We start from the raw sequence: 22,543 nt of genomic DNA, 5'->3' as shown, positions 1-22,543 counted from the left end.
CACCAGAGGTGTGAGAGGCCACTGCACATGCACAGAAAAGCCCATGGTCTGCCAATAGCCAACCAATTACACCTGAAACTCTGAAAGGCTTCTAACTTCCGGAAACGGCGACATGCCAGCAGAAGGTGATAGGCATACATGCAGTTGAAAACGTTCTCCTTTTCCAAACTCCAGTACCAGAAAAACTAAGACATTACAGAAGTTCTCCTTCGGAGCCAGATTATTTCTTTCTATTAGTTTCAGAAACACCGTTATGTTTATCTGGGGGGGAAAATGCACTCTCAGCTGCCTCTTTTCAAATCTATCACAAGCAGTCTCCCCCTCTCCTCTGTGGCAGTCATTTTGTTTTGGCTGAAGATTAATGGGGCTAAAAAAAAGGTGGGGCTTGAACCAGGGGACACAATTGAGTCATTTACACTATTCATCTGCATAAAGCTGCCTCAAGTTCACCAAACTCTCTTTGAGAAAGGGCAGAAATCAGAGTGAGTCTTAACTCTTGTCTCAGACCCTGGCAAAATGCCTTCCATCAAACACCAAACTTTCTAGATATTTCTAGGTTAGGTCAGAAATCAGATTAAAATTAAAGAGCCCAACAGTATCTTTTTCATCAGAAACCATCTCTGAAGGAAGGAGGCAACAAAATTAATGTAAATGTTTATTTGTTTTCTTCCTAAAACGTTAAGTCTGAATGCACCTACTATACCTAAAATAAGTTTCTTTAACGATCTCTAAAAGAGGGGGTTAACCAAAAAAGTAGGAAATTTACATTTTTAAATATACTTATTATTACCCACACCCCCAAACAAAGCAAAACAAAACAAAACAGAAGGCACACATTGTGCTTAGAAGTAAAATACCCTTAACTACATACAAGAAAGTTCTTACTACATGTAAATGTTTAATAGGTTATAGAGACATCCTCAATCAATGGGAAAGGGAAGGGAAAATCAATACATCATTTTGGGGAATGCAGTGAGCTATGTAAGGAAAAAGTCAGTTTCGATTCCCACCCTGCACCATCCTCATTAATAATTCCCCAGGTGGAGGCGCTGTAGCTTGAATCTGATCTGACGCTGTTTAAATTCGGGCAAGATTATTTGCTTCTCTAAGCATCATTTGTTCAAAGCATCATTTGTTCTGTTCCTCATTCACAAAAATGGGGACAAGTGCTTTAGTTACAGAAAGAGAATGTTTTAAAGTTGAAATATAATTTTTTTAAAGTAAGTTTGGCCCTTGGTTACTAATAGTATTTATGATGGAGTCACATTCTATAATTACTAATATAGAAGATTAATGAATATCATTTTTCTGGATATAGGAGCCCTCGCTAAAAGCATGAAAGTAATCAGAATGAAAGGAATTTATGGATATAACTACATATAACTATAACTTATATATAACTTATATAACTACGTATAACTGTAAGTCTTCTATGCATTAAACAAAGTAACCAAAATTAAAAGACAAGAACAAACTTAAAAAGATATTTTTAAGATTTGCCACCTTTTACATGGACATCTTACAAATTAATTAGTAAAATACTAAGGTTCCAACCAATAATCCAATAAAAACATGAATCTGTAATTCCCGCAAAAGGAAATATCTGTTTTTGATCATCATAACACCAGAGTCTAACTTCTACATGGCACAGGAATTCTGTCAATATTTTTTACTGTGGAATCTAGGACAAGATCTATTGCATAGCAACATACCCCTCAAAATCATTCCTCTTTGCTATGAAAGGAATACAGTTGTAAAAAAGTAGATAAGAAAATAGTTATTTAATAAGTAACTAGTTATTTAATAGTTATTTAATAAATAGCTATTTTTAAAAATCTACATACACACAATTGTTTATTCTAGCTGATTTATAATAGTGAAACTCTGAGAAAGATTAAAATATACAAATATAGACAAATGGCAAGTTTTCACCTTGTAATGGGAAGAAACATTAGAATTTTTCTCTAACATTTATTTATTTATTTATTTATTTATTTATTTATTTATTTATTTATTATTTTTGAGTCAGAGTCTTGCTCTGTCGCCCAGGCTGGAGTGCAGTGGTGCGATATCAGCTCACTGCAACCTCTGCCTCCCAGGTTCATGCCATTCTCCTGCCTCAGCCTCCTGAGTAGCTGGGACTACAGGCACCCGCCACAATGCCCCGCTAATTTTGGGGGGATTTTTTTGTATTTTTAGTAAAGACGGGTTTCACTGTGTTAACCAGGATGGTCTCGATCTTCTGACCTCCTCTCATAATGCTGGGATTATAGGCATGAGCCACCTAACATTTATTTTAAAGACAGATCCAAAAAATATAATTTTATACTTTCTATTTGAACTTTTATAAACCTAAAAATATAAAACACTCTATATTGTGCAGCTTGGCTATTTTCATAAGAATTAGATTTAGAGTGAAACTAAAGAGATGTCAGTCGGGCACTTAATAGTCAACTTTTTTTTTTTCTAATCCTAAGGAGTATTAATATTTTTCCCTCCCTTGTTTACCTCTCTCTTCATCTTTTCCATCACACTTTCCCACTCACCCAATACTCCCCACAACAAATGAATAAGCAAGTAAGCAAGCTTTTATCTGGAACAAGCAAGAGTATATAGAAATCAGTTCACAGAAAATGAGGCAGACTGGTCCATAAAAATATTAAAGGACTTATGACCAGGACAGAATGGAATGACGTTCTGTACTCTCACGCAGCAATGGTTCTCCATTCAAGCCCTCTTCCAGATCCTCCCTTCCTGAGCAGTTAGTGGAGCAAGCCTGGGCCTGCCCAGAAGGAGAAATGATGGCAGTGTGGGTGTACTGAGTTGAGTAGTGCTATGGTTTAAGGGGTCCCCTCCAAAACTGGTGTTTAAATTTGATCCCCATTGTGGTAGTATTATGAATGGGGCCTTTTGGGAAGTGATTAAGGTATGAGGGCTGTCCCTTGTGAATGGATTAGTGCCTTATAAAAGGACTGGAGGGAACTGGCTTAGGTCCCTTTTTGCCCTTTCATCCCTTCTGCCATGTGAAGACACAGTGCTCATCTCCTCTACAGAACACAACAACAAGGCACCACCTTGAAAGCAGAGACCGGGCCCTCTCCACACACCAAATACTGCTACCTTGATCTTGGACTTCCCATCCTCCAGAATTGGGAAATAAATTTCCGTTCTTTATAAACTAACTAGACTCAAATATTTGTTATAACAGTACAAAAGGATTAGACAAACAATGTCCTCCTTCGGAATTTGTTTCCACCTAGATCCTGTGAATGTGATTTTATTTGGAAATAGGGTATTTGCAGATGTAATCAAGTTAAGATGAGGTCACACTACATTAGAGTGAGCCCTAAATCAATGACTGGTGTCCTTAAAACAAGAGGGACATTTGCACACAGAGACACACAGAGACAAGAAAGCCATGTGAAGATGGAGACAGAGATTGAAGTCGCCCTGCCATTAAGCATGGAATACCTGGGTCCACCACAAACCGGACAAAACAAGGAAGGATTCAGATTCCTCCCTAGGGTCTTCGGAGGAAGCACTGCCCTGCCCGTATCTTGGTTTCAGATTTCTAGTTTCCAGAGCCATGAGAAAATAAATTTATGGATTTGTAAAGCCACCCAGTGTGTGACACTTTGTTACAACAGCTAGTACTAGTACTAGTACAGAAACTAGTGCAGTGGGTCTCAAGGGAATGGGGGCAAGAAACAAATCCTAGCAATCTTTCACGTGCTGCGTGACTAACAAAAATCATCTTCTGGAGTTGTATTTCTGACATCTGCTGCTTTCATCAGTAGATCAGTAACTACCCATTTATCCTTATCTGTCTTCAGCTTGCTTTCAAAGAATCACAGGTGGTTAGAAAGCAGAACCTTAAGAACATTTATTTCAATGCCGTCATTGCACAGAGAAGGAAACAGGTTCAGAAGAATTAAATGTGTCATCCCAGGTCACATAGCTGTATTGGGGCAGAACTAGCACAGGAAACTTGTTCTCCTGACAGCAAATATCATTCCCTCAGTCAGCGAACATTTTCCTTGTGTCCCTATTACTTAGGGCTCTGATCCCAGCACTTAAAGAGATATAGGAAGAATAAAGAGACAGTCTCTGCCTTTGGAATTAAATTCTGCATTTTGTAATCAGTTGTTTCAACGCTTATTACCTTCCCTATAATGAAGCTTTGTGAGGGCAGGGGTTGAGTCTTTCTTGACTGATCATCGCATATCAGTCAGTATATATAAGGAGAAAGAACAAGAGAGAGACATTTATTTTAAGAAATTGGCTCATGCGATTGTGGGGACTGGTAGGTCTGAAATCTGCAGGGCCAACTGACTGGATTTCTATGTTACAGTCTTGAGGCAGAATTCCTTCTTCTCTAGGAAACATCAGATTTTGCTCTTAAGGCCTTCAACTGATTGGATGGGATACACCTGTGTTGTTGGGCGTACTCATCTCCTTAAAGTCAGCTGATTGCAAATGTTAATCATGTCTGCAAAATATTTTCACAGCAACCTCAATATAGTGTTTAAGCACTATAAAATTAACTATCACACATCTCCAGCATCCAAGCCCATCTATGCTGGTTCCCACAACCTGGATTTCGCTGACCTCCGTTTGTCATAGCTCAGTGCCACCCCTCAGTGGAGCCCTCCCTGACTTCCATCACTAAATTTAGTCAACCAAGTCAAACTCAAGTTGTCTTGCTGTTTGGCTTTGTTCATACCTCTTACTGCTGCCTCTACAGTTTATTTATTTGTTCACTTGCTCACTTTCTTATCTCCTCCCTAGAATGAGGACAGGGAGCCTTATTTGTCTCACTCATCACTTTATCCCCAGAGGCAGTTTACTCTAGTGGTTAACAGCATGGATGGTGAAGATGGGCTGCATGAGTGTGAATCTTAGCCTTGCCCCTTAAAATAGCTATGAGACTTTGCAAAAGTTACTCAACCTCTGGGCTTTGGCGTTCTCATCCTTAAAATCGGAATAGGGTGCCAGGTGCGGTGGCTCATTCCTGTAATCCATGGACTTTAGGAGGTCAAGGTGGGAGGATTGTTTGAGCCCAGGAGTTTGAGACCAGCTTGGGCAACATAGTGAGACGCCAACTCTACAAAAAATACAAAAAATTAGCTGGGCATGGTGGTGCATGACTCTAGTCCCAGCTACTTGGGAGGCTGAGGTGGGAGGATCACCTGAACCCCAGAAGTTGAGGCTGCAGTGAGCCATGATTTCACCACTATACTTGAACCTGGGTGAAGTAGTAAGAACCTGTCAAAAACAAACAAACAAAAAAGCCTGGAATAATAATGGTATTTAACACAGAGGGTTGTTGCAATGATTAAATGAATTGAGGGATATAGAAGAGGGCATGGCTTCAGGTTGAGTGCTACATGAGCAATCTACTTACTATGATAGTAGGACCTTAATAAATATATGTTGAAAAAGGTAAGTGAATGCATTGCAATGCCTCTTGGCAACTGGCTAACCAGCGCATCACCGTATCTTGCTTTGCTCCACTCAAACTCCACTCACACATGAGAATTCTACACTCCCATTGCACTAAATCACCTTTCAAATCGCCTCTGCTCTCTCTGCCTCTGGCCTTTTTCTGTATTGTTATCTGGTGCCCTGCTTCCTCACCTGACTAATGGCTCCACTGAAATCCCTCTAGACAGAGTTAAATACCCATGGATGCTGATGTTGTAACCTGCATCATAGAGTTTAGTACACTGCTTTGCCATCTGCTTGGTTATTTCCCTCCGTGGGACCTTAGCTTTATGAGTGTTGACACCACGTCTTCCTCATTCCCAACTGTACCCTCAGGACCTAATGCAGTGCCCAGAGCAGGGCAAGGTTCGTCAAATGGATGAACAACTGTAGGAAAAAAATTGTTAGGACATCTGATGACCCTTTGGAAACAAGAGCTCACCATGGAGGCGGTGGACACTGCCAGGGAAGGATGGACAACGTTATGAAAGTGACCAGCAACAGGACATGGCCAGCTAGAGAAAGGAGGAGGAGAAGTCAAGGAAAAAGATTAAAAGGCTATTCATGAAGATTTAGGACATCTGTTAGGAACAACAAATTTGGAGTGAGATAGCATGGGGTTCAAAATTCAGCTCTACCATTTACTGGCTGTACATCCTTTCCAAGTTACTTAACCTCCCTACTCCTCACCCTCATGACCTATAGAAGGGACCTACTTATGCTATCTTGCCAAACTATTGCAAGAAACCAATAATATAATAATGGGTGTTTCTCATTAATGGCAGCTACTCTCAAACAACATAACACATGGAAATAGAGCATCCAGGGTAATAAGGTGACTCCTCTTAATGATGTGATTAAGTTACAAAGTTACTTTCCACTCCAAAAAGTGTCTAGAGTCATATGTGGTAAAAAGCCCCTATTCAATGTAGCTATGGATTTTAAAAAAATAAATAAAAAACAACAAAAAAAAACAGAAATAAGTGTATACAGACTTTGTGATTTTTGTATTACATGGTTATGATCTCATAGTTGGAAGGCTAACTACAGGTCATCTTATGCAACCACCCATCCAGAGTTTGACTCTTCTCTAGAGCAGTTCTCATTCATTGATTTGCAAAATGCTCTTTATGCACCTATCATGTTCCATACTCTACCACCTTGATCCTGCTCTAAGGGGTTTACATTCCAGTGGGAAAGGGGCAGCACACAAATTGGTCCAGGTGGTGAGTGCTGTGAGGGGAAGTACATCATGCGAGGGGAGCACACAGGATGGGAAACTGCCACTGGCCCAGGCCTCCCAGTGAAGTGAGAGTAAGCTGGGAAGTGAAGTCTGACTAAGAATAGGCTGAGCAAGGGAAAGGCATGGGGTGGGAACAAACACTTTCCATAATGGGCATGACATGTGCACAGGCCTGAAGGTTTGGAAGAGTGTACTGATGCCAGAAAGGCTTCCATTTAAATTTGAATCCATCTGCAAAATGTTCTTTCAGGATGATCAGAAAGCTCCTTCTTGAAGAAATTTCCTACTACCTACTGTTTAAGACTCTAAACAGTAGGTATGCAATGTTGTAGAATATATAATGTAATATATATTATAGAATATATAATACAGAATGTAATGATGAGCACTATCTCTGGGACGTTATGATTGGGGGTAACTTGCTTCTAAGCCCAGAGTAATCAAGCACTAAATTGCTTCAAGTCAGGAGTCAGAAAGCATGGGAATTCCCACTCGTGGTTAATAACTTCAAGGTTGAAGAACTAGAGCGAAAAGATAATATTATAGCAACTCCAAGAGGATGCATATACATGTATCTCTTCTTCTACCAACACTCTACCACCTAAGAGAAAGGTGATGAAAACTTGTAATAGGCCTGGCACAGTGGCTCACACCTGTAATCCCGACACTTTGGGAGGCTAAGGTGGGCGAATTGCTTGAGGTCAGGAGTTTGAGACCAGCCTTGTCAAAATGGTGAAACCCTGTCTCTACTAAAAATACAAAAATTGCCTGTAATCTCAGCACTTTGGGAGGCCGAGATGGGCGGATCACGAGGTCAGGAGATCGAGACCATCCTGGCTAACCCGGTGAAATCCTGTCTCTACTAAAAAATACAAAAAACTAGCCAGGTGAGGTGGTGGGCGCCTGTAGTCCCAGCTACTTGGGAGGCTGAGGCAGGAGAATGGCGTGAACCCAGAAGGCGGAGCTTGCCGTGAGCCGAGATCTCAACACTGCACTCCAGCCTGGGAGACACAGCAAGACTCTGTTTCAAAAAAAAAAAAAAAAAAGAAAAAGAAAATCTTATAATAATATTAGTATGCAATTTAAGAAATTTATTCTAGTTAACTTAGAATGTATTCAGTTAGAAGACAAATATGATCATATTTTTAAAAAGTAAAAATGTATCCTCCTTGGACCCACTTTACCAGATATTAAGATATAATACTAAGGCATAGCAATAAAAATACGCTGATAGTGGCATAGAAATAGATTAATATACCAGTGATACAGAACAGAGAGTTCAGAAATGACCCATGAATATAGGAACTTGATATAGGATAAAGATGCCATCATAAATTAATAGGGAAGTGACATATTGTGTAGCAGTCAATAGTTGGGAAAATTGGTGTACAGATATTAGGCTAGGAGAAAACAGTTGTTACATCTAAAACTTTCAATATATGAACTATACAATAAACTCTTGAGAAAAAAAACAACAGAAAAAGATGGGTGACCTGATAGAAAAATGAGCAACTTGGGCAGATACAAGAGGAGGCATTTATATAAAGATGTTCATTGCAGTGTTATCATTCCAGGATGCTAGAGGGAAGGTAAGGTTAATCCCTATGGAAATAGTAAATGAAATGTGATGGACACACAGTATGAAGCATTCAGCAGAAGCCAAGAGTTAGGAACAAGATTAACGAATGGCAAAGTGGATGGATCTTAAAACATAATGCTGAGTGGAAAAAAGTATTAAACAGAAGAAGGACTATAGCAAAACTCATGTATAAATTAAAAATAGATACACACATGCCAGGCGCGATGGCTCACGCCTGTAATCTCAGCACTTTGGGAGGCCGAGGTGGTCAGATTACGAGGTCAGGAGTTCGAGACCAGCCTGGCCAACATAGTGAAACCTCGTCTCTACTAAAAATACAAAAAATTAGCCGGGCATGGTGGCAGCACCTGTAGTCCCAGCTACTCAGGAGGCTGAGGCAGGAGAATGGCGTGAACCCATGGGGCGGAGCTTACCAAATTGAAGCTATTATCTTTTTAATTAGTATGGGACGTGTTTATATATAAATTTTTTTTTTCTTAAAGAGATGTTTTGAAAATTCAATTTTTCTGGTTAACCGTCTCTGATGCAAAGTTAACTTAATGACTGCTAGCTTTGCTTGGGCTCCAACATAGCTGGTTAACTGTTCTATTTTAGAAATATATTTAATTACAACTTGCAGTTTTCACCTTACAGATGTGAAAAGACACAGAGACTCACAACCCAAACCTGCCTCCTATATGTTTATTCTCTTCTTTGTTCTTTCTTATGACACTCAAATCCTGTCTTCTTAGATTAAAATTATTAATAGAGAAATAACTGGAGAATAACCAAACCAAAAATTTATTACATGATGGAACAAACTAATTAATACAGAAGAAGATTGGATTAAAAAATTATAGCCAAAGCCACAAATTAAAGAGAAAGAAATTCAACACAGAAGGATAAGGGGACAGAGAAGTCAAACAAGCTCTTTTTTTTTTTTTAACTTTTGTGCAAGAACCCCTGGCCTCAAGCTTTAAAGATTACCGGAAGCCCCAAAGGAGCTCCCTCCGGTCGTCTCTGAGGATCCAGCACAGATCTAACAATTGAGTGCTGAATCTTTGTGTTCTAGGTGGGATTATTTATCAGGGATTTTGTTTTGTCTGGGTTTTCAATGGCCCGGCCCCAGCTGTACATTTGGGGACAGACCACAGCTTCAGTCACAGAGGGTTTGTAGCGATCCATTCGGAAGCTTCCCTCCCCCCTGCAGGGATGGAGTAATTAACAGACCATTAAGTCACTTCTGCTTTATTGAAGGGGATACTGTGCAGGTCGTTTCTTTGAAAACTTTTGTTCTTGAAGGAAATTACAGGATTGTTTTATGTTTAGAACCACAGCCTGGTGAACTCTGGAGTCCAGAGGCAAATTTCTGTAGCTGGGGGAGCTACAGAGACAGGAGGATAATGACAGTAATCCCATTAAAAAAATATCTCCACCAACTCCCTTTCTTTTATTTTTTTCTTTAAAAAACAGTTAAAAGAAAAACGATTTGCTCATTTGCTAATAACTAATGGGGACATGAAATACGAGATGCCCCAGACTGAAGTTTATCTCTGTGTCAATAAATCTCTAAACAACTGCCACGAAACCAAGTACTGCCACCATTGCTTCTTTTTATTTCCATATTAATCAAAAGCATCTGCTCCTGTCCTCTCCAGTAGAGGGAATGGGCAGTGAGTTTTCTAGCATCTGAAAAAGCGTCGGGAAGGACGTGTTTGCAGCACTTGTGTTTTGTGAGGCCAGTGGAATTTTCACCCTCGACTTAGGTGACTTAGGTGACCGATGTTTTCCCGCTAGGCTCTGAGGGCACAGAGGACAGCAGCTATTTCTTATGCATGTGAATGCCTTATTTCTCTTGCTGTTTTACTTTTTTTTTTTTTTCCCCCCCGCTGTTGCCGCTCCCAGCACCTGGCACATCGGAAGCATTCAGAAAATGTTCGTTGCTGAAGTGAGGGAAGATTGAGAGAAACTCCAAAGGAAGTAATGATAAGGCTTGCGTTGCTGGGAATGCACTAGAGCGCCATATGTTTACATTTGGTTTCAAACGATGGTGTGGATTTCCTTGTCCTTTCCCGGGGTAGACGGAAGGGAGGCGGGATGGTGGGGGTACTGAATAACCAGGAGGAGAAAGGAGTCGCCATAAAATGCGCCCGCGCCACCCTCTATGTTCCCCAGTGGAATTAACGATCTTGCTGAGGCAAAAGTGCGTTCTTGGCACCACAGCCCCACAGCACGCAGAGAGGGGGGCCCCCTCAGTATCCGGCTTCCCCAATTTTCCAGGCATGGAGGTGAGGGATGCTTGTGTGTAAACTGTGGCAACCCCCAGAATCAGGCCCTGGCTCCTGCACTTTCGGAGATGTCCGTTGCAGACCACAAGGAAAAGAGGGGTCTTACTCAAGTCAGGGCCGGCCCGAACCCCAAAACTTTCTTTCTTTCTTTTTTTTTTTTTTTTTTTTTTGAGACAGAGTCTGGCTCTGTCGCCCAGACGAGAGTGCAGTGGCGTGATCTCGGCTCACAGCAGACTCCGTCTTCCGGATTCAAGCGATTCTCCTGCCTCAGCCTCCCGAGTAGCTGGGATTACAGACGCCCACCACCGCGCCCGGCTAATTTTTGTATTTTTTATTAGAGACAGGGTTTCACCATCTTGGCCAGGCTGGTCTCGAACTCCTGACCTCATGATCCACCCGCCGCCTCGGCCTCCCAGAGTGCTGGGATTACAGACATGAGCCACCGCGCCCGACCAATCCAAAACTTTCGAGGGCAGCTTTTGGACGTTGCCTCACAGGCCCTTAGGCGCTGCCCCTCTTTGCCCCTCTCCTCCTGGGGTGCGAGAAACCCGACCACTCCGCTTCCACTCGAACCCCAGGACACAGCAGTAAAATCAAGGTCCGTTATTGAACTCCCAGGTCTGTGCACCCCTCCCTCCTGGCTCCCTGGGGTCTTGGCCCTAGCAGGTCCAGGACTAACCCCTCGAGGGACCCACTACCGAGGCGAGTTAAATTCCTTTTGCCGGTGCCTGGCTGCGAGGACAAATGTCCGTACTTTGATTCGGGAGCCACGTGCAGTCCAGCGGCTTGGGTTAGAAGCAATGGCTCCCTTCCAGGGGCTGTGATCCGGGTCGGCCAGGGAGAGCTAGGCGCCGGGGTCGTCTGTGAGGTCCCCAGCGAAGAGACGCAGCTGGGGAAGGCGCCGCCCCACGACCCCCCGCGCCTTCCTAACCCGGCCTCTCGTTAGCAAAGTTAACAAACTCCTGAGAGTGTCAGCCCGGCGCTGCGTGTGGGGGCGCTGGGACCGCAGAGGAAAGAGAGCCCGCCGCTCTCAGCCAGACTTTGAATTTGTTTGTTGTTACCGTTTTTTGTTTTGCCTCCCAGTTTCCATAAACGCTTAGGTATTTCGAGGCACTTTGCAGGTGTTGGCGCAGGCGATGATGGGCCTCGGTGGAATCTGCCCCCCACACATCCTTTTGTCGTCTGCGCCTCAGCCTATCTGACTGTGTCCTGCGGGGACCCCGAGACAGTCCGGGGTCAGAGCGCGGAGACTGACGCTTGCCACCGGACCCATCCGCAACCCGAGGACCCCTAGCCCGTCGCGGAGCTGGAGTCTGGGCTTCCGGCTCTCGGCTCTCCGCCGCTGGATACAGGAGGAGGGCGGGAGGGGTTGCGCATTCCGCAGCTCGGCGGGGATCGCTCCCAGTGGCTCCGGGGCCATCGCGAGCGTGGACTTCGGCTGCTGGCGGGCTCCCTTGGCGTCCAATGCACCCCATCCTCTACCGCCCCCTCGCAGCCCTGCGACCGCAATGTCCCAGGGAAGGTTTCACTGAAAACGCACGCTCGACGGCCCGAGCCTTCGCAGTTTGATTTCTGTGGGCCACTTAAACGGGCACTGGGTACACGAGAGGCCCCAACTCTCTGCAGGGGCGGGGAGGGAAGGGCGCTCCCAACTCTCTGCAGGGGCGGGGAGTCTCGTAAGTTTTCCTAGAGGCAAGCTGAAGATGCAGGCCACCTCCTTCCCGCACGGCCCCTCCCTTGGCCTAGTTCTTTCCAAAGACACTTCCTAGCCCTTGGGCGGCGGCTCCTCCACTCGCTTCCTTCCTACACCTGAGGAGCCTGGACCCCGTGGGGCTGCATTTGGGAGGACAGGCCCAGATGCCGCAGGGCCGGGAGGGCGCCTGGCCCGGGTGTCCTCTCTTCACAGCTCCCCTTTCTCGGCTTCGGCCTGGAGCGGTGCGGGGAGGGGTGGTCCTGGGGTGGCCTCGGGCCTGCGGGCGCAGAGGGGCTGCTCGGGAGAGGTGCCCAGGGGAGGCCCCTGCAAACCAGAGACGGACTCCCTGGGCCAGGTCAGTCCCGGAAAAGTCCCCCTCCCCGGGCTGAGGCCGAGCCGCGAGGGGCATCTTCAGGCTTGCAAGTCTCCTCGGGGTCCCGGCCTCGAGGCCAGTCCCGAGTCCCCAGGGCGGCCCAGGAGGGGAGCGAGCATCACAGAGAGGTCTCGGAGATTTCTAGTTTGGGTGAGGGGAGTTGGGAGCCCACCCTTAGCAGTCACTCCCGCTCCCCAGTGGCGGGTGGGAAAAGGGGAACAGAGGGCCACGGCATCTCTGGAAGGGACGTGGAGCGCGAAGTTAAATGTTGGTGTCTGAGCGAGGTGCCGGCGGGGCAGAGGGGGTTCCAGCGTCCTCTCGGAGGGAGGAGGCATTTGCAGTTTCTGCTGAATGCGTCAGTGGAGCCACAAAACCTTGCTTGACCTAGCAGCTGGGGAAAGAAAGAAGTTCGAGGGGACACAAGGCCCCCTACTGCTGGAGCGAGGAAACCCTGGGCTTGGCCCGCTCAGGTCGCTTCTCCCTACCCGTTTGCGGGCTGTCAGCCTCAGCGGCCCCAGAAACAAAGATCTGGTGTGCCCAGCCGACGCAGGTGTCATTTTCCCTTTCTAAGGGTCACTTTCTTCCGCCCTCTAAATTAGGTCATCGCCTGGGAAAGCGCCGAGAGGTTTCGAGTGTGGGCTTCTCAAGGTGTCTCCGCCCAGGAGGATTTCGCCATCCCTTTAAACGTAAGGCAGTGTGTAATCTGGAATAAAAGGATCGTCGTGGTGTTTCCAGATTGAATGAAAAACTAAACTTGCGAAATTTCGAGAAAGTGGAAAATTTACAACGAAAAAAAAAATCCGGCCGAAACCCATTTTCACCTTTGCGGTCATGAAATCTTGTTTCTGGAGTCGATAATTTGAGTGTTTAAAGGGAAGCGCAATGACAGTAAAAGTCGGCCTGCAAACTCACACGCCCAGCAGACCCGCCTAGGCATCAAGGGAAGGCCCTTCCCGGAGGGTGAATGGAGATTGTTTCTTCCCGATAAATCCAGAAACCTCAGATGACCTGGCTCCCAAATCACCTTCCTCACTGGGTTCCTGTCCTGTTCTTAAAGAAATCCTCTCTTCTGGTCTTGAAGCCAAAATAATTTTTGTAACCCAGAAAAGAGCTCTGCTCACTTAAGAGATCTTCTCAATGTTGGAAGTGGTGTCTATTTCCCATTTTAGTTGCAAATTTTGCAATAGAGTTCCCTGTGCTCAAGCTTCCTTTTAGCTTATGTGAGTGGACATCACAGCTCTTTAAACTGACCACTGCTGTAACTCAAGGATTTCCTATCTCAGCAGGACAATCACAAAATCCACTACTGTCCTAGTGTAAACAGTGTGGCTTTATTCCTTTCCATAACCCAATTTAAGCCTCAGCTTTAGAGAAGGCATGGGGCCCACCACTAGGCCAAGGGTAAGGACCTGAGTCTTTCCCCAGAACCAGGCCTTTGGAAACAGGACTCAAAAGAAGCACGTGGCTAAGGAGAAAGTCGTTTTCCTGATTGATGAAACTTCTCCCTCCCCTCCCCTTTCTAAATAATAAACTCTGGGGAAAGGCTGGAGGGCTGCCTTGTGTTGGTTTCAAATAAATCTTCAATAGGTTCTTTCCTCACCCAGAGAAATGAATCACCCTTGGGAAACAGACGATTATTCCCCCATTTGTCTGCCTAAAACCAATGGAAACAAGCACCCTTCACTGTAGACCCTAACTTAGGTCTTTCTCCTGGCTGAGAGTGGGGTAGCAATGAGAAGGTAAAAAGGGGTGGAGGGGGATGATTTGGATAGAAGAGAAACCCACAGAGATGCTCTCCCTGGCAAAGGCAGTACTGGGCAGGCATCAGGGACCCAAGAAAGACAGGGCAAATGCAAATGCTTCTCAGACTTGCTCTCCTTGCTGGATTCTGGAAACAGACCATGGGCCTCCCCCCACTGGAGAGGAGCTTGGGCCTCAACCAACATCCAGGGGATGTTACAACTTATTCAGAAGCAAATCCTGGGGTATTGCATTTCAGAGTTCTGTTTTCCTCAGAGGGAAATGGAGGCCTGTGTTGTTGGGGCTATCCTCACTACAGCTCGATTTATTGTCCCCTTTTAACAAATACACAAAACTTTCTTGCTGGATTACTCCTGCTTATATAAACCATTTAAAAGTGTTATGGCCAGAGGTGAAAAGAAAAGTAGTTTATTAAAATGACTCCTGTTTTAGCTGACTTTGATGTAGAAGATGCCCAATATATAGGGCTAACCAGACCAGCAATCTTCTAAGGGAAGAAAGAAGGGAGGATTCTTGCTATAAATCTGCAAGTTGCTGAGACTTGGGCCGTGGTTTGACTCACACGGAGCTCACCTTACAAAGCAGAGAAGCCTTCCCTTTCTCTGCAGGCCATGCTTCCGAGGGGGCAGGCAAGCAGGGTGAGTATTTTATTATTTTCTAGGACCACTCTTTGTCGACTTTTAAAATGTATACTAGCGTTTAACATGGGGGAAAAAACACAAGTTCAATTTAAAGTGAAAAGAATTCAATTTAAAGTGGTTCATCCTTGTTTGTTGCCAACACAGTCATCATAGTGACACTCCACCTCTCATTTCCTGCCACTTTAAGTTTCTAGATTACTTTTTAAAATTCAGTTCTTGAGTTTATGAGGGTCTGATTATTGCAGAGAAATAAGGAGCTCAAATAGCATAAGACTGTGAATGTGGGCAATGCCCAGCTTGAAGGACATTTAGTTCCAAAAATTAGCACCAATTTACCCATCCTGTTTACTTGCGCATAATCAGGGAAAACCTTTACATCTGCCCACCATCCAAATCCCTCGCCCACACCCAGGTACACCTTACCTGGTCCACATGTTTCCTATACCACTACCCCCATCTGCTAAGATTTTAGGCAAAGGCAAAGTCACGATTTAAAGGTTCTTTTTTATTTGAAATCTCATCCAGAAACACTGGTTATTAATAAATATATCATAGTTATCAAGAATATATAAAAAATAAAGACAGGTATCGTCTTTGAGGCCCTAACAAAATATTTCAAGCAAATGTTCAGGAAAATAAAAACGGCACCCCTCCCAAAACCAGGATAAGTTTTCAAAGCTGATAATAGAGAGAGCCAACCCCGCATGCAGAATAACTGAGCGAGGGGGGGGGGGTGGGGCAAGCTACTAGAGGGAGCCCAGGCTTTTACAATAGCGGCCCCAGAACAGCAGAGGAAGGTTCCGAATAAAGTTTGAAGGGGTGCGTATGGGAGAAGAAGCGCGTGTGCGTGAGTGTGGGTCTTTGCACTCTGCCCCTTTTTTCATTTCATACAACCACAGACAGATATATGGAATACTTGGGATAATTCACTAATAAATCCTTGTTACAAGGAAAACGGCACCACGGCCTGCACAACATGTTTAGACAAGATTCGTTTAGAAGCGTGCATGCATTCTTTTGACCTACACTGCGTCGAAAGGAAAACCCACATAGGAGGTGTCATGCCCTGGACCGGAGTTGAGATTCAAAACTTGGGTCTTGATATCTCTCTCTCTCTCTCTCTCTCTCTCTCTCTCTCTCTCCGTTGTCTCTAGAAAAACTATGGCGAGGACAGAGACAATCATAATCGCATCAATCTCAAGAAAATATTTACATTTGTTTTGCACAAAAGGGATGGCTGTCTTTTTCCAAAGCGAGAACACAGAGTCAGAGAAAACCGACTCAAAAGTCCCTTCGCAAGTTTTTAACTACACCGATCCCATCTTTATACAACAAATGCAGTTTTGACAAGAGCGTATGGCAGGGAGAAATACTGGCGCGGCATGGGGAAAAGAAGCATGCATGCAAAACACACGACGTCCGGTTCGAGTCCCCCTTTGCTACCACCTAGAAATTGCAGTTTGATTTTGGTCCTTTCCCTCCGGGGATCAAGTGGAGTCTGAGATCTCTCAGCCAGCGTGGGAGGCTGCGGGCCCCGGAGCCCGCCCTCCCGTGGGCCGAGCTCGCAGCTTCCCTCTTCCCTCCCGGCCCGGCACCGCTGCCCCTCCCGCCGCTCTCCCTTCTCCTCGGCAGCCGGGCCCGCCCGCTGCTCACTTGAGCAAGTCCTTGGACTCGGCCGACAGCCGGGCCATGTTGGCGGTGGAGAGAGCGGACAGGTGCGGAGGCGGCGGCATCTGGCAGATGGTGCAGGGGCAAGGCAGACCAGCCCAGTGCTGGAAGCCGCTGCCCAGCTGCAGCGCGGGCGGCGTGGAGGGAGCCTTGAGCAGCGAGTGGGGAGGCCGGATGGTGCCGATGGCGGGAAGTGAGGCGGCGGACAGCGGTGACGAGGCGTTGCCGGATGAGAGCGCGCCGCCCAGGATGGGGTGCACAGGGTGCACGGCGTTGGCCGCGTGCGCGGGGTGGCCGGCCGAGTGGCCCACGGTCCCGCAGTGAAAGGCCGAGTGGTGGCCCCCATAGATCTCTCCAACCAGCCTCTTCATCTCCTCCAGGGAGCTGGTGAGCATGAGAATGTAGTTTCTGGCAAGCAGGAGGGTGGCGATCTTGGAGAGCTTGCGCACCGAGGGCCCGTGTGCGTAGGGCATGACTTCGCGCAACCCGTCCATGGCGAGGTTCAGGTCGTGCATCCGCTTGCGTTCGCGTCCGTTGATCTTCAGCCGCAACTGCTGTAGGTCCTGCTCCGACAGCTGCTTCTTGATTTTGTACTTGCTGCTTTCTCCCGCGGCCTTGGCGCCAGCCCGCGAGAGGCTTTCCCCGGACATCTTCTGCATCATATCGCCCTGCGTGGACGAGACCGAGTTGAGACGGCTCTCCTGGTGGTGGTGGTGGTGGCGGTGGTGGTGGTCCCTCAGGTACATCTCGTCCATGTCCGGAGATGAAGCTCTGCTGGAGACAGAGCTCGAATCAGAATTCATTTTATTAGAGGGGATGCGGCCCTACCGTGGGGAGGCTTTAGGCGGGAAATTAAAGAAAATCTTGAATTAAAAAAAAAATCTGCACAGCCCAGGAACCCACTTCTCAGCGGCAAGACGTGAGAAGAAAAGCTGAGATGCTGCTTTTCCCCACCTCTCTCCCTCCCACGCCCCTCTCTGGTTAGGCTGCTTCCTGGACAGCTAGTTGGTGTGTGCTTGAACTAACCTCACGCTGAATAAGAGGGGCTTTTATAGAGCTGCGGCGGAGAAAAGAGACAAAAGGAACCCTCCTATCTATCCTGGGCTGGTTAGGATGACGTGCCATCATTCAGGGCGGTGCGCTTTGCTGTCCCATTTAGCAAGGATTCCTATTCATATTCATTGCGGGGCCGCCCTGGGACACCTCTGCTTCGAACCGCTAGGAGCCCCCAGGCACAAAACCCTTTGATTGACACACTCACCGCTCCAGCTCACGCCTTCCTGATTTTTTTTTTTTTTTTTTAACTTTCTTCCACCCTACCCACCTTCCCAATTTCTCTAACCAAATCACACATCGGGAACGGAAGGAAGGGAAGAGAACGTGGCCAGGCGGTTGGTGGAGGTTCCTCTGGGTTTGGAGAGAGGAATTGAAACATTCACTCTCCTTCCTTTCCTGGCTGCTCCCAAGTTTAGAGAAATATGCGCAAAAATAGGTCCCGTTGGAAAGGTTTGAGGGACAGAGGTGCTGTCGGAGGGCAGGTGCTGTCAGCGGGGACTGGGGGTGGTGGGAAGACTGCATGCCGACGTTCTCTGTCTCAAGATTGTTTTTCAATAGATCTCTTTTCCTAAACACTTCCATTCTGTCAATTTTGTTTATTGAGCCCTTCTGGTGTGGTTTCAACGGGATGTCCATGTTTGGTGATGGCTTTGCCCCTGACAGTATTGTGGCGGAGAGGTCTCTTAGTTTCTTTGTCCTCCCGTTTTAAAACATGGATTACTAAAAGAATTTCAGTTTTGCACAGTTCTTTAACTTCCTAGACCAAAAAGTGAGGAAAAAAAAGAATGTTAATGTCACAAGAAAAGCAACTTGGGAGGCTGGGAAGGAAGAGGAGCTCAGGAGGCAGAGAGAGAGATTGTTAGGACTTGTAAAGGTTCCTGAGAGCTCCAGAGAGATTTTTCCCGCTCCAGGCTTCCTGGACCTTGGCGCTGGCGGAAAATGGTGGGACCGTCCGGGCCCAAAGCTCCGCCGGGCCTCCTCTGGCCGCTGTGCTGATGTGCCCCGAGCTCCGGGAACTCAGCGGCACCCCGGCCTGCGCTGGTGGGTCCACCAGGCTGGGGCCGCCGTATGGCGTCGGACAGGGAAATCAGAAGCTCGTAATAAACAATCTGATGTCGGGGTGAGGGGGCTGTGGGCAAAGAAGCACGGGGGAAGGGAAACAACGAAGGGACCTAGAGAGCCCCTTGTGCTTGCCTGGGCGCTGTGGTTCAGTGCGGAGTCGTCTCTGGGAATAAAGAGGAGCCCGGAGTTTGGAGCCTTCGGTGCGAGTGCAGAGGTGGGCGTAGATATTTCTTCCCCCTTGCTGTGTTTTTGTCGATCAAGACTTTAGCTCAGCAGCACGAGGGGCGGGAAGGCAGAAATCCGGGGAAGGGAGAGAGCCCCAGGAGTGGTCTCTAGAAGAACCCGGACACCGCCCCTCTCCGGGCTTGGAGAAACGAGAGACAAACGCTAGCTAGTGACTGAGAGTCTCGGCGGAAGTGTGGAATCAAATCAATCCTAGAACCTCGGGCACTTGGGGCCTCTTGAGCCGCTGAGTCACTTCGAAGAACAGGAGTCCCCCCTTTCCCTTGACTAACCGAGCGGTCAGTGGGAAAGGGATGCGCGCCCAGGTCCGGAGTTTGCACGCTCTGACGCTGTGCCCCACTGACAGTCACGCTGCGAAGGCAGCTCTGGCAATACCAGCCGGATGGGCAGACGCAACATTGGCATCGATGCTTCTGCTACACCGAATTTTGCTTTTCTGTAATGGGGAAAAAATGGCCAACAGCGCTTCGTCAAGGCCAGGACGTTAGTGCTCTTGAAGATTGAACAAGAGCCTCTTCTCCTACCACTCCACCTCGGAGGAAGGAAAGTTTCTTAATTCAAACGGATTAGATTGGATATGGAAAGACTGATGTCCAAAAGCAATCCTAATACCAAGCATAAAGAATGTTTCTTAATTCAACAGACTCGCCAATAAGATAGTGACATACACCATACACTAAGTCTTCCTGGTTATTTATAAAAAGGTGGGGAGGGGGTAAGTGTTCCAGAACTTTTGCAGTCCCAGGTGATGGGAGGGAGCTAGTAGCTAGTCCTAACGACAACCTTCTGCGACTCCCCTGCTGATCAAATGGGGTGAGGAGAGAGAGGCGGACGGGGGAGGACAATGGGAGGGAGCACTGGACTGGACGAAGGGCAGCTTCCCCGCCCTGCGGACGGTGGACAGATCCGGCCCCCCGCAGTCCTCCTGGGCACCTCCCTGACCCTAGGTCACCGTCGGCGTCTGTTTTTCTCACACCCAAACTGAAAACGCTGCACCTGAGTTTTGATTAGGGGAAATAGCAAAGTCTGGTCAGAGCAGAAGGGTTGCAAATGAAGAAGTGGAAAAATCATGTTGCTACAAGATAATTTACCTTTTTGAAAACGTCTTAATTTTCTCAGTGGACAATGTAAAATACAGTTTTAAATCTCCCCCAAATTGGCAAAGAAGGTGGCAAGGGAAAAACAAAAAAAGGAGGGTAGAGCAGCCCTCAAAATGCAAGCTTGCGGGGCTGGAAGACTGGGGCCAGGGTTCCGGGAGTCCAAACCAGGATCCACTCTCCTTCAGCACAGTCTTTCAGCAAGAGGGGGCCGACGCCGGCCGCAGCCGGTTCCGAGGGCTGCTCTGGACCGGGAAGGGGCTACTGGGCCTTCGCCCGAACAGACCAAGACCCTCCCTTCTTTCTTCCCTAAGGGTTTTCAGCTCCAGAAACAGAGGTGCCTGAAATGGGAGATCTGCAGGGACCAGGCCAGGACTCCCTCTCTCCCAGGCCCGGACGCGGCGCGCCCTCCTCTCCTCGGTCACCCTCTCTTTCCCGAAGATCCGTAATGTGTGAGTGCGGGATGGTCCAATGTTCAGGGCCTCGGCCTAGTAAGTACTTTTAGAGGCTAGTTCCCCCACTTCCCATCCGTTGCGGGGATTGACAACTAGACGAGGGGAGTGAGTAAAGGTGCCACAACTTTGCTTCCCATAAAATGGGTTAATACTCGCCGGGGCCCAAAAGGCTGAGGCGCTCGGCGCGCTTTGCCTTGTGGAGTCTCTTTTCGACCCCCGCCACCGCAGCTCAGTTCCTCGAATTGAGCCCTCAACCCGAGAAGAAGCAGGCCCGGAGCTCAGGCGGGCGAGCACACAGATTTCTTTCTGAGGGCTGACTACCATCGCCCACCCGAGACTTTTGCGGAACGGGAGAGGAAAGGAGTCGCCGCCCGGCCAAGGCTGCAGCCAGAGACAACCGTGACCTTGGCCCTGGCCGGGACCCCTTTCAGAGGACTCAGACAGGCGGGGAGCCGGAGCGAGCGACCCTGCAGTGGCGCGGACTGCGCTCTCCCGGGCCACACCCCGCGCCCTCGCGGCTGGGGAGGGCTGCGCGGCGGAGGCGGGGGTCCTTCTCCGGCAACAGGTGCGTCCCAAGGCAGGCAGGCTACTTCCCTCTAAGCCTGTCTTGGCTCTGAGAAGAGCCTGGAGTTTCTCAGCCTTCCTACGACATATGAAAACAGCGGGTCGGCTCGTGGACAGGGTCAGAAGAGCCGTCCTGCTGTCCCCGCGCGCCCGGAGCGCTCCGTGGGGACCGCGCACCTGGGAAGTTGTTCGGCTGTGCTCAACACCCCGCTGTGCCTCCCAGATCACCGGGGATCGTCTCTTACCTGACACCCAGTGAGCGCCGCTCGGTGCCCGACGCCCACTGCTCTGCAGCCTTAGCCACCGAGTTCCTCTCCAGCAGCTGCCGGCTCTGCCTGAGGCCGCGGCGATTTTGGCTCAGGAGCGAACCCCCACCCCCACCCCCGCAAGAGTCCAGTAGCAAATGTCGCCGGCTGACCTGCCGAAGAGCTACTGTGAGAGGCAGGTCAATCAGCAACGTCCAGGGGCTTCTCTCGCTCATCAAGCCGCAAACTTGACCAGCAGAAACTTTGGCCGAGACTGAAAGGCGGGAGGCTGCCCTGTGGGCTTCACCTTTCAACCCAACCACCCTCCAAGACAAAACAGAACAAAAAAAGGAAGCCTAAACATTTCTAACTATATCCCTCATGTGCAAGCAAGGAATAGCCTAAAAATTAGCTGACTTCGCGGAGAAACTTCTGAAAAAGTGCATTCTTTAGCAGAGTAAAACAATAACTTCACAACAATAGCAGTGGGGGTCCGGTCACCAGGGCTGTTAGGTTGATCAAAGAAGCCAGTACCAAAAAGGAAAATAAATAAATAAAAAAGACCAAAAAAAATTAAATATCAACATAAATCACAGTGAAGCAGGAATAATCTCTTCCTGCAGCAGCGCATCCCCAGTGACAGCTTAGGGTACAGAACCCTGAGCCCCTGCATTGGGAGATGCCAAAATCTAAATTCCAACAATTAAATAAGTGACACAAGGGCCAGAGAAGATGGATCTGGACAGACTGACTAAAGCGATTCCATTTTCCGGGTTTCCCTATATTTTAAATGACATCTTAAAAACTGACTGATCTGTCCAGTCTTCCTCCTCATCTTTTTAAAATCCAGTTTTCATACAGGGAAAATAGCAGAAGTGGAAGGGCAGTGGAATTTTATGAGCTGGTAGTAACTGCTTTTCACAATATTGGATGTGAGACTGGAAGATGCCAGGCAGTCCCAGAATAGCACAAAATGATGAGGTGCTAATTATGTGAATATATAGACAAGTTAATACACTGGCAGAACTAGAAGTTTGATTTTAATGATGCATAAGCAGCAAGGCTGGCTAGAACTTACAAATTCATTATAA

General features: G+C 47.4%; 1 protein-coding gene across 1 annotated transcript; it reads right to left on the bottom strand.

Moving 5' to 3' along the window:
- Positions 1 to 15,552: 15,552 nt before the first annotated feature.
- Positions 15,553 to 20,152, bottom strand: OLIG3 (oligodendrocyte transcription factor 3). The gene has a single exon (XM_003898118.4). It carries the CDS (start codon positions 17,531 to 17,533, stop codon positions 16,712 to 16,714), a length of 822 nt encoding a protein of 273 aa, XP_003898167.2. The 5' UTR covers positions 17,534 to 20,152; the 3' UTR covers positions 15,553 to 16,711.
- Positions 20,153 to 22,543: the final 2,391 nt, after the last annotated feature.

The sequence above is a fragment of the Papio anubis genome, chromosome 6, assembly GCF_008728515.1.
Source record: "Papio anubis isolate 15944 chromosome 6, Panubis1.0, whole genome shotgun sequence".
In the NCBI taxonomy this organism is placed as follows: domain Eukaryota; kingdom Metazoa; phylum Chordata; class Mammalia; order Primates; family Cercopithecidae; genus Papio; species Papio anubis.
This window is presented reverse-complemented; position numbering and strand designations above follow the sequence as displayed.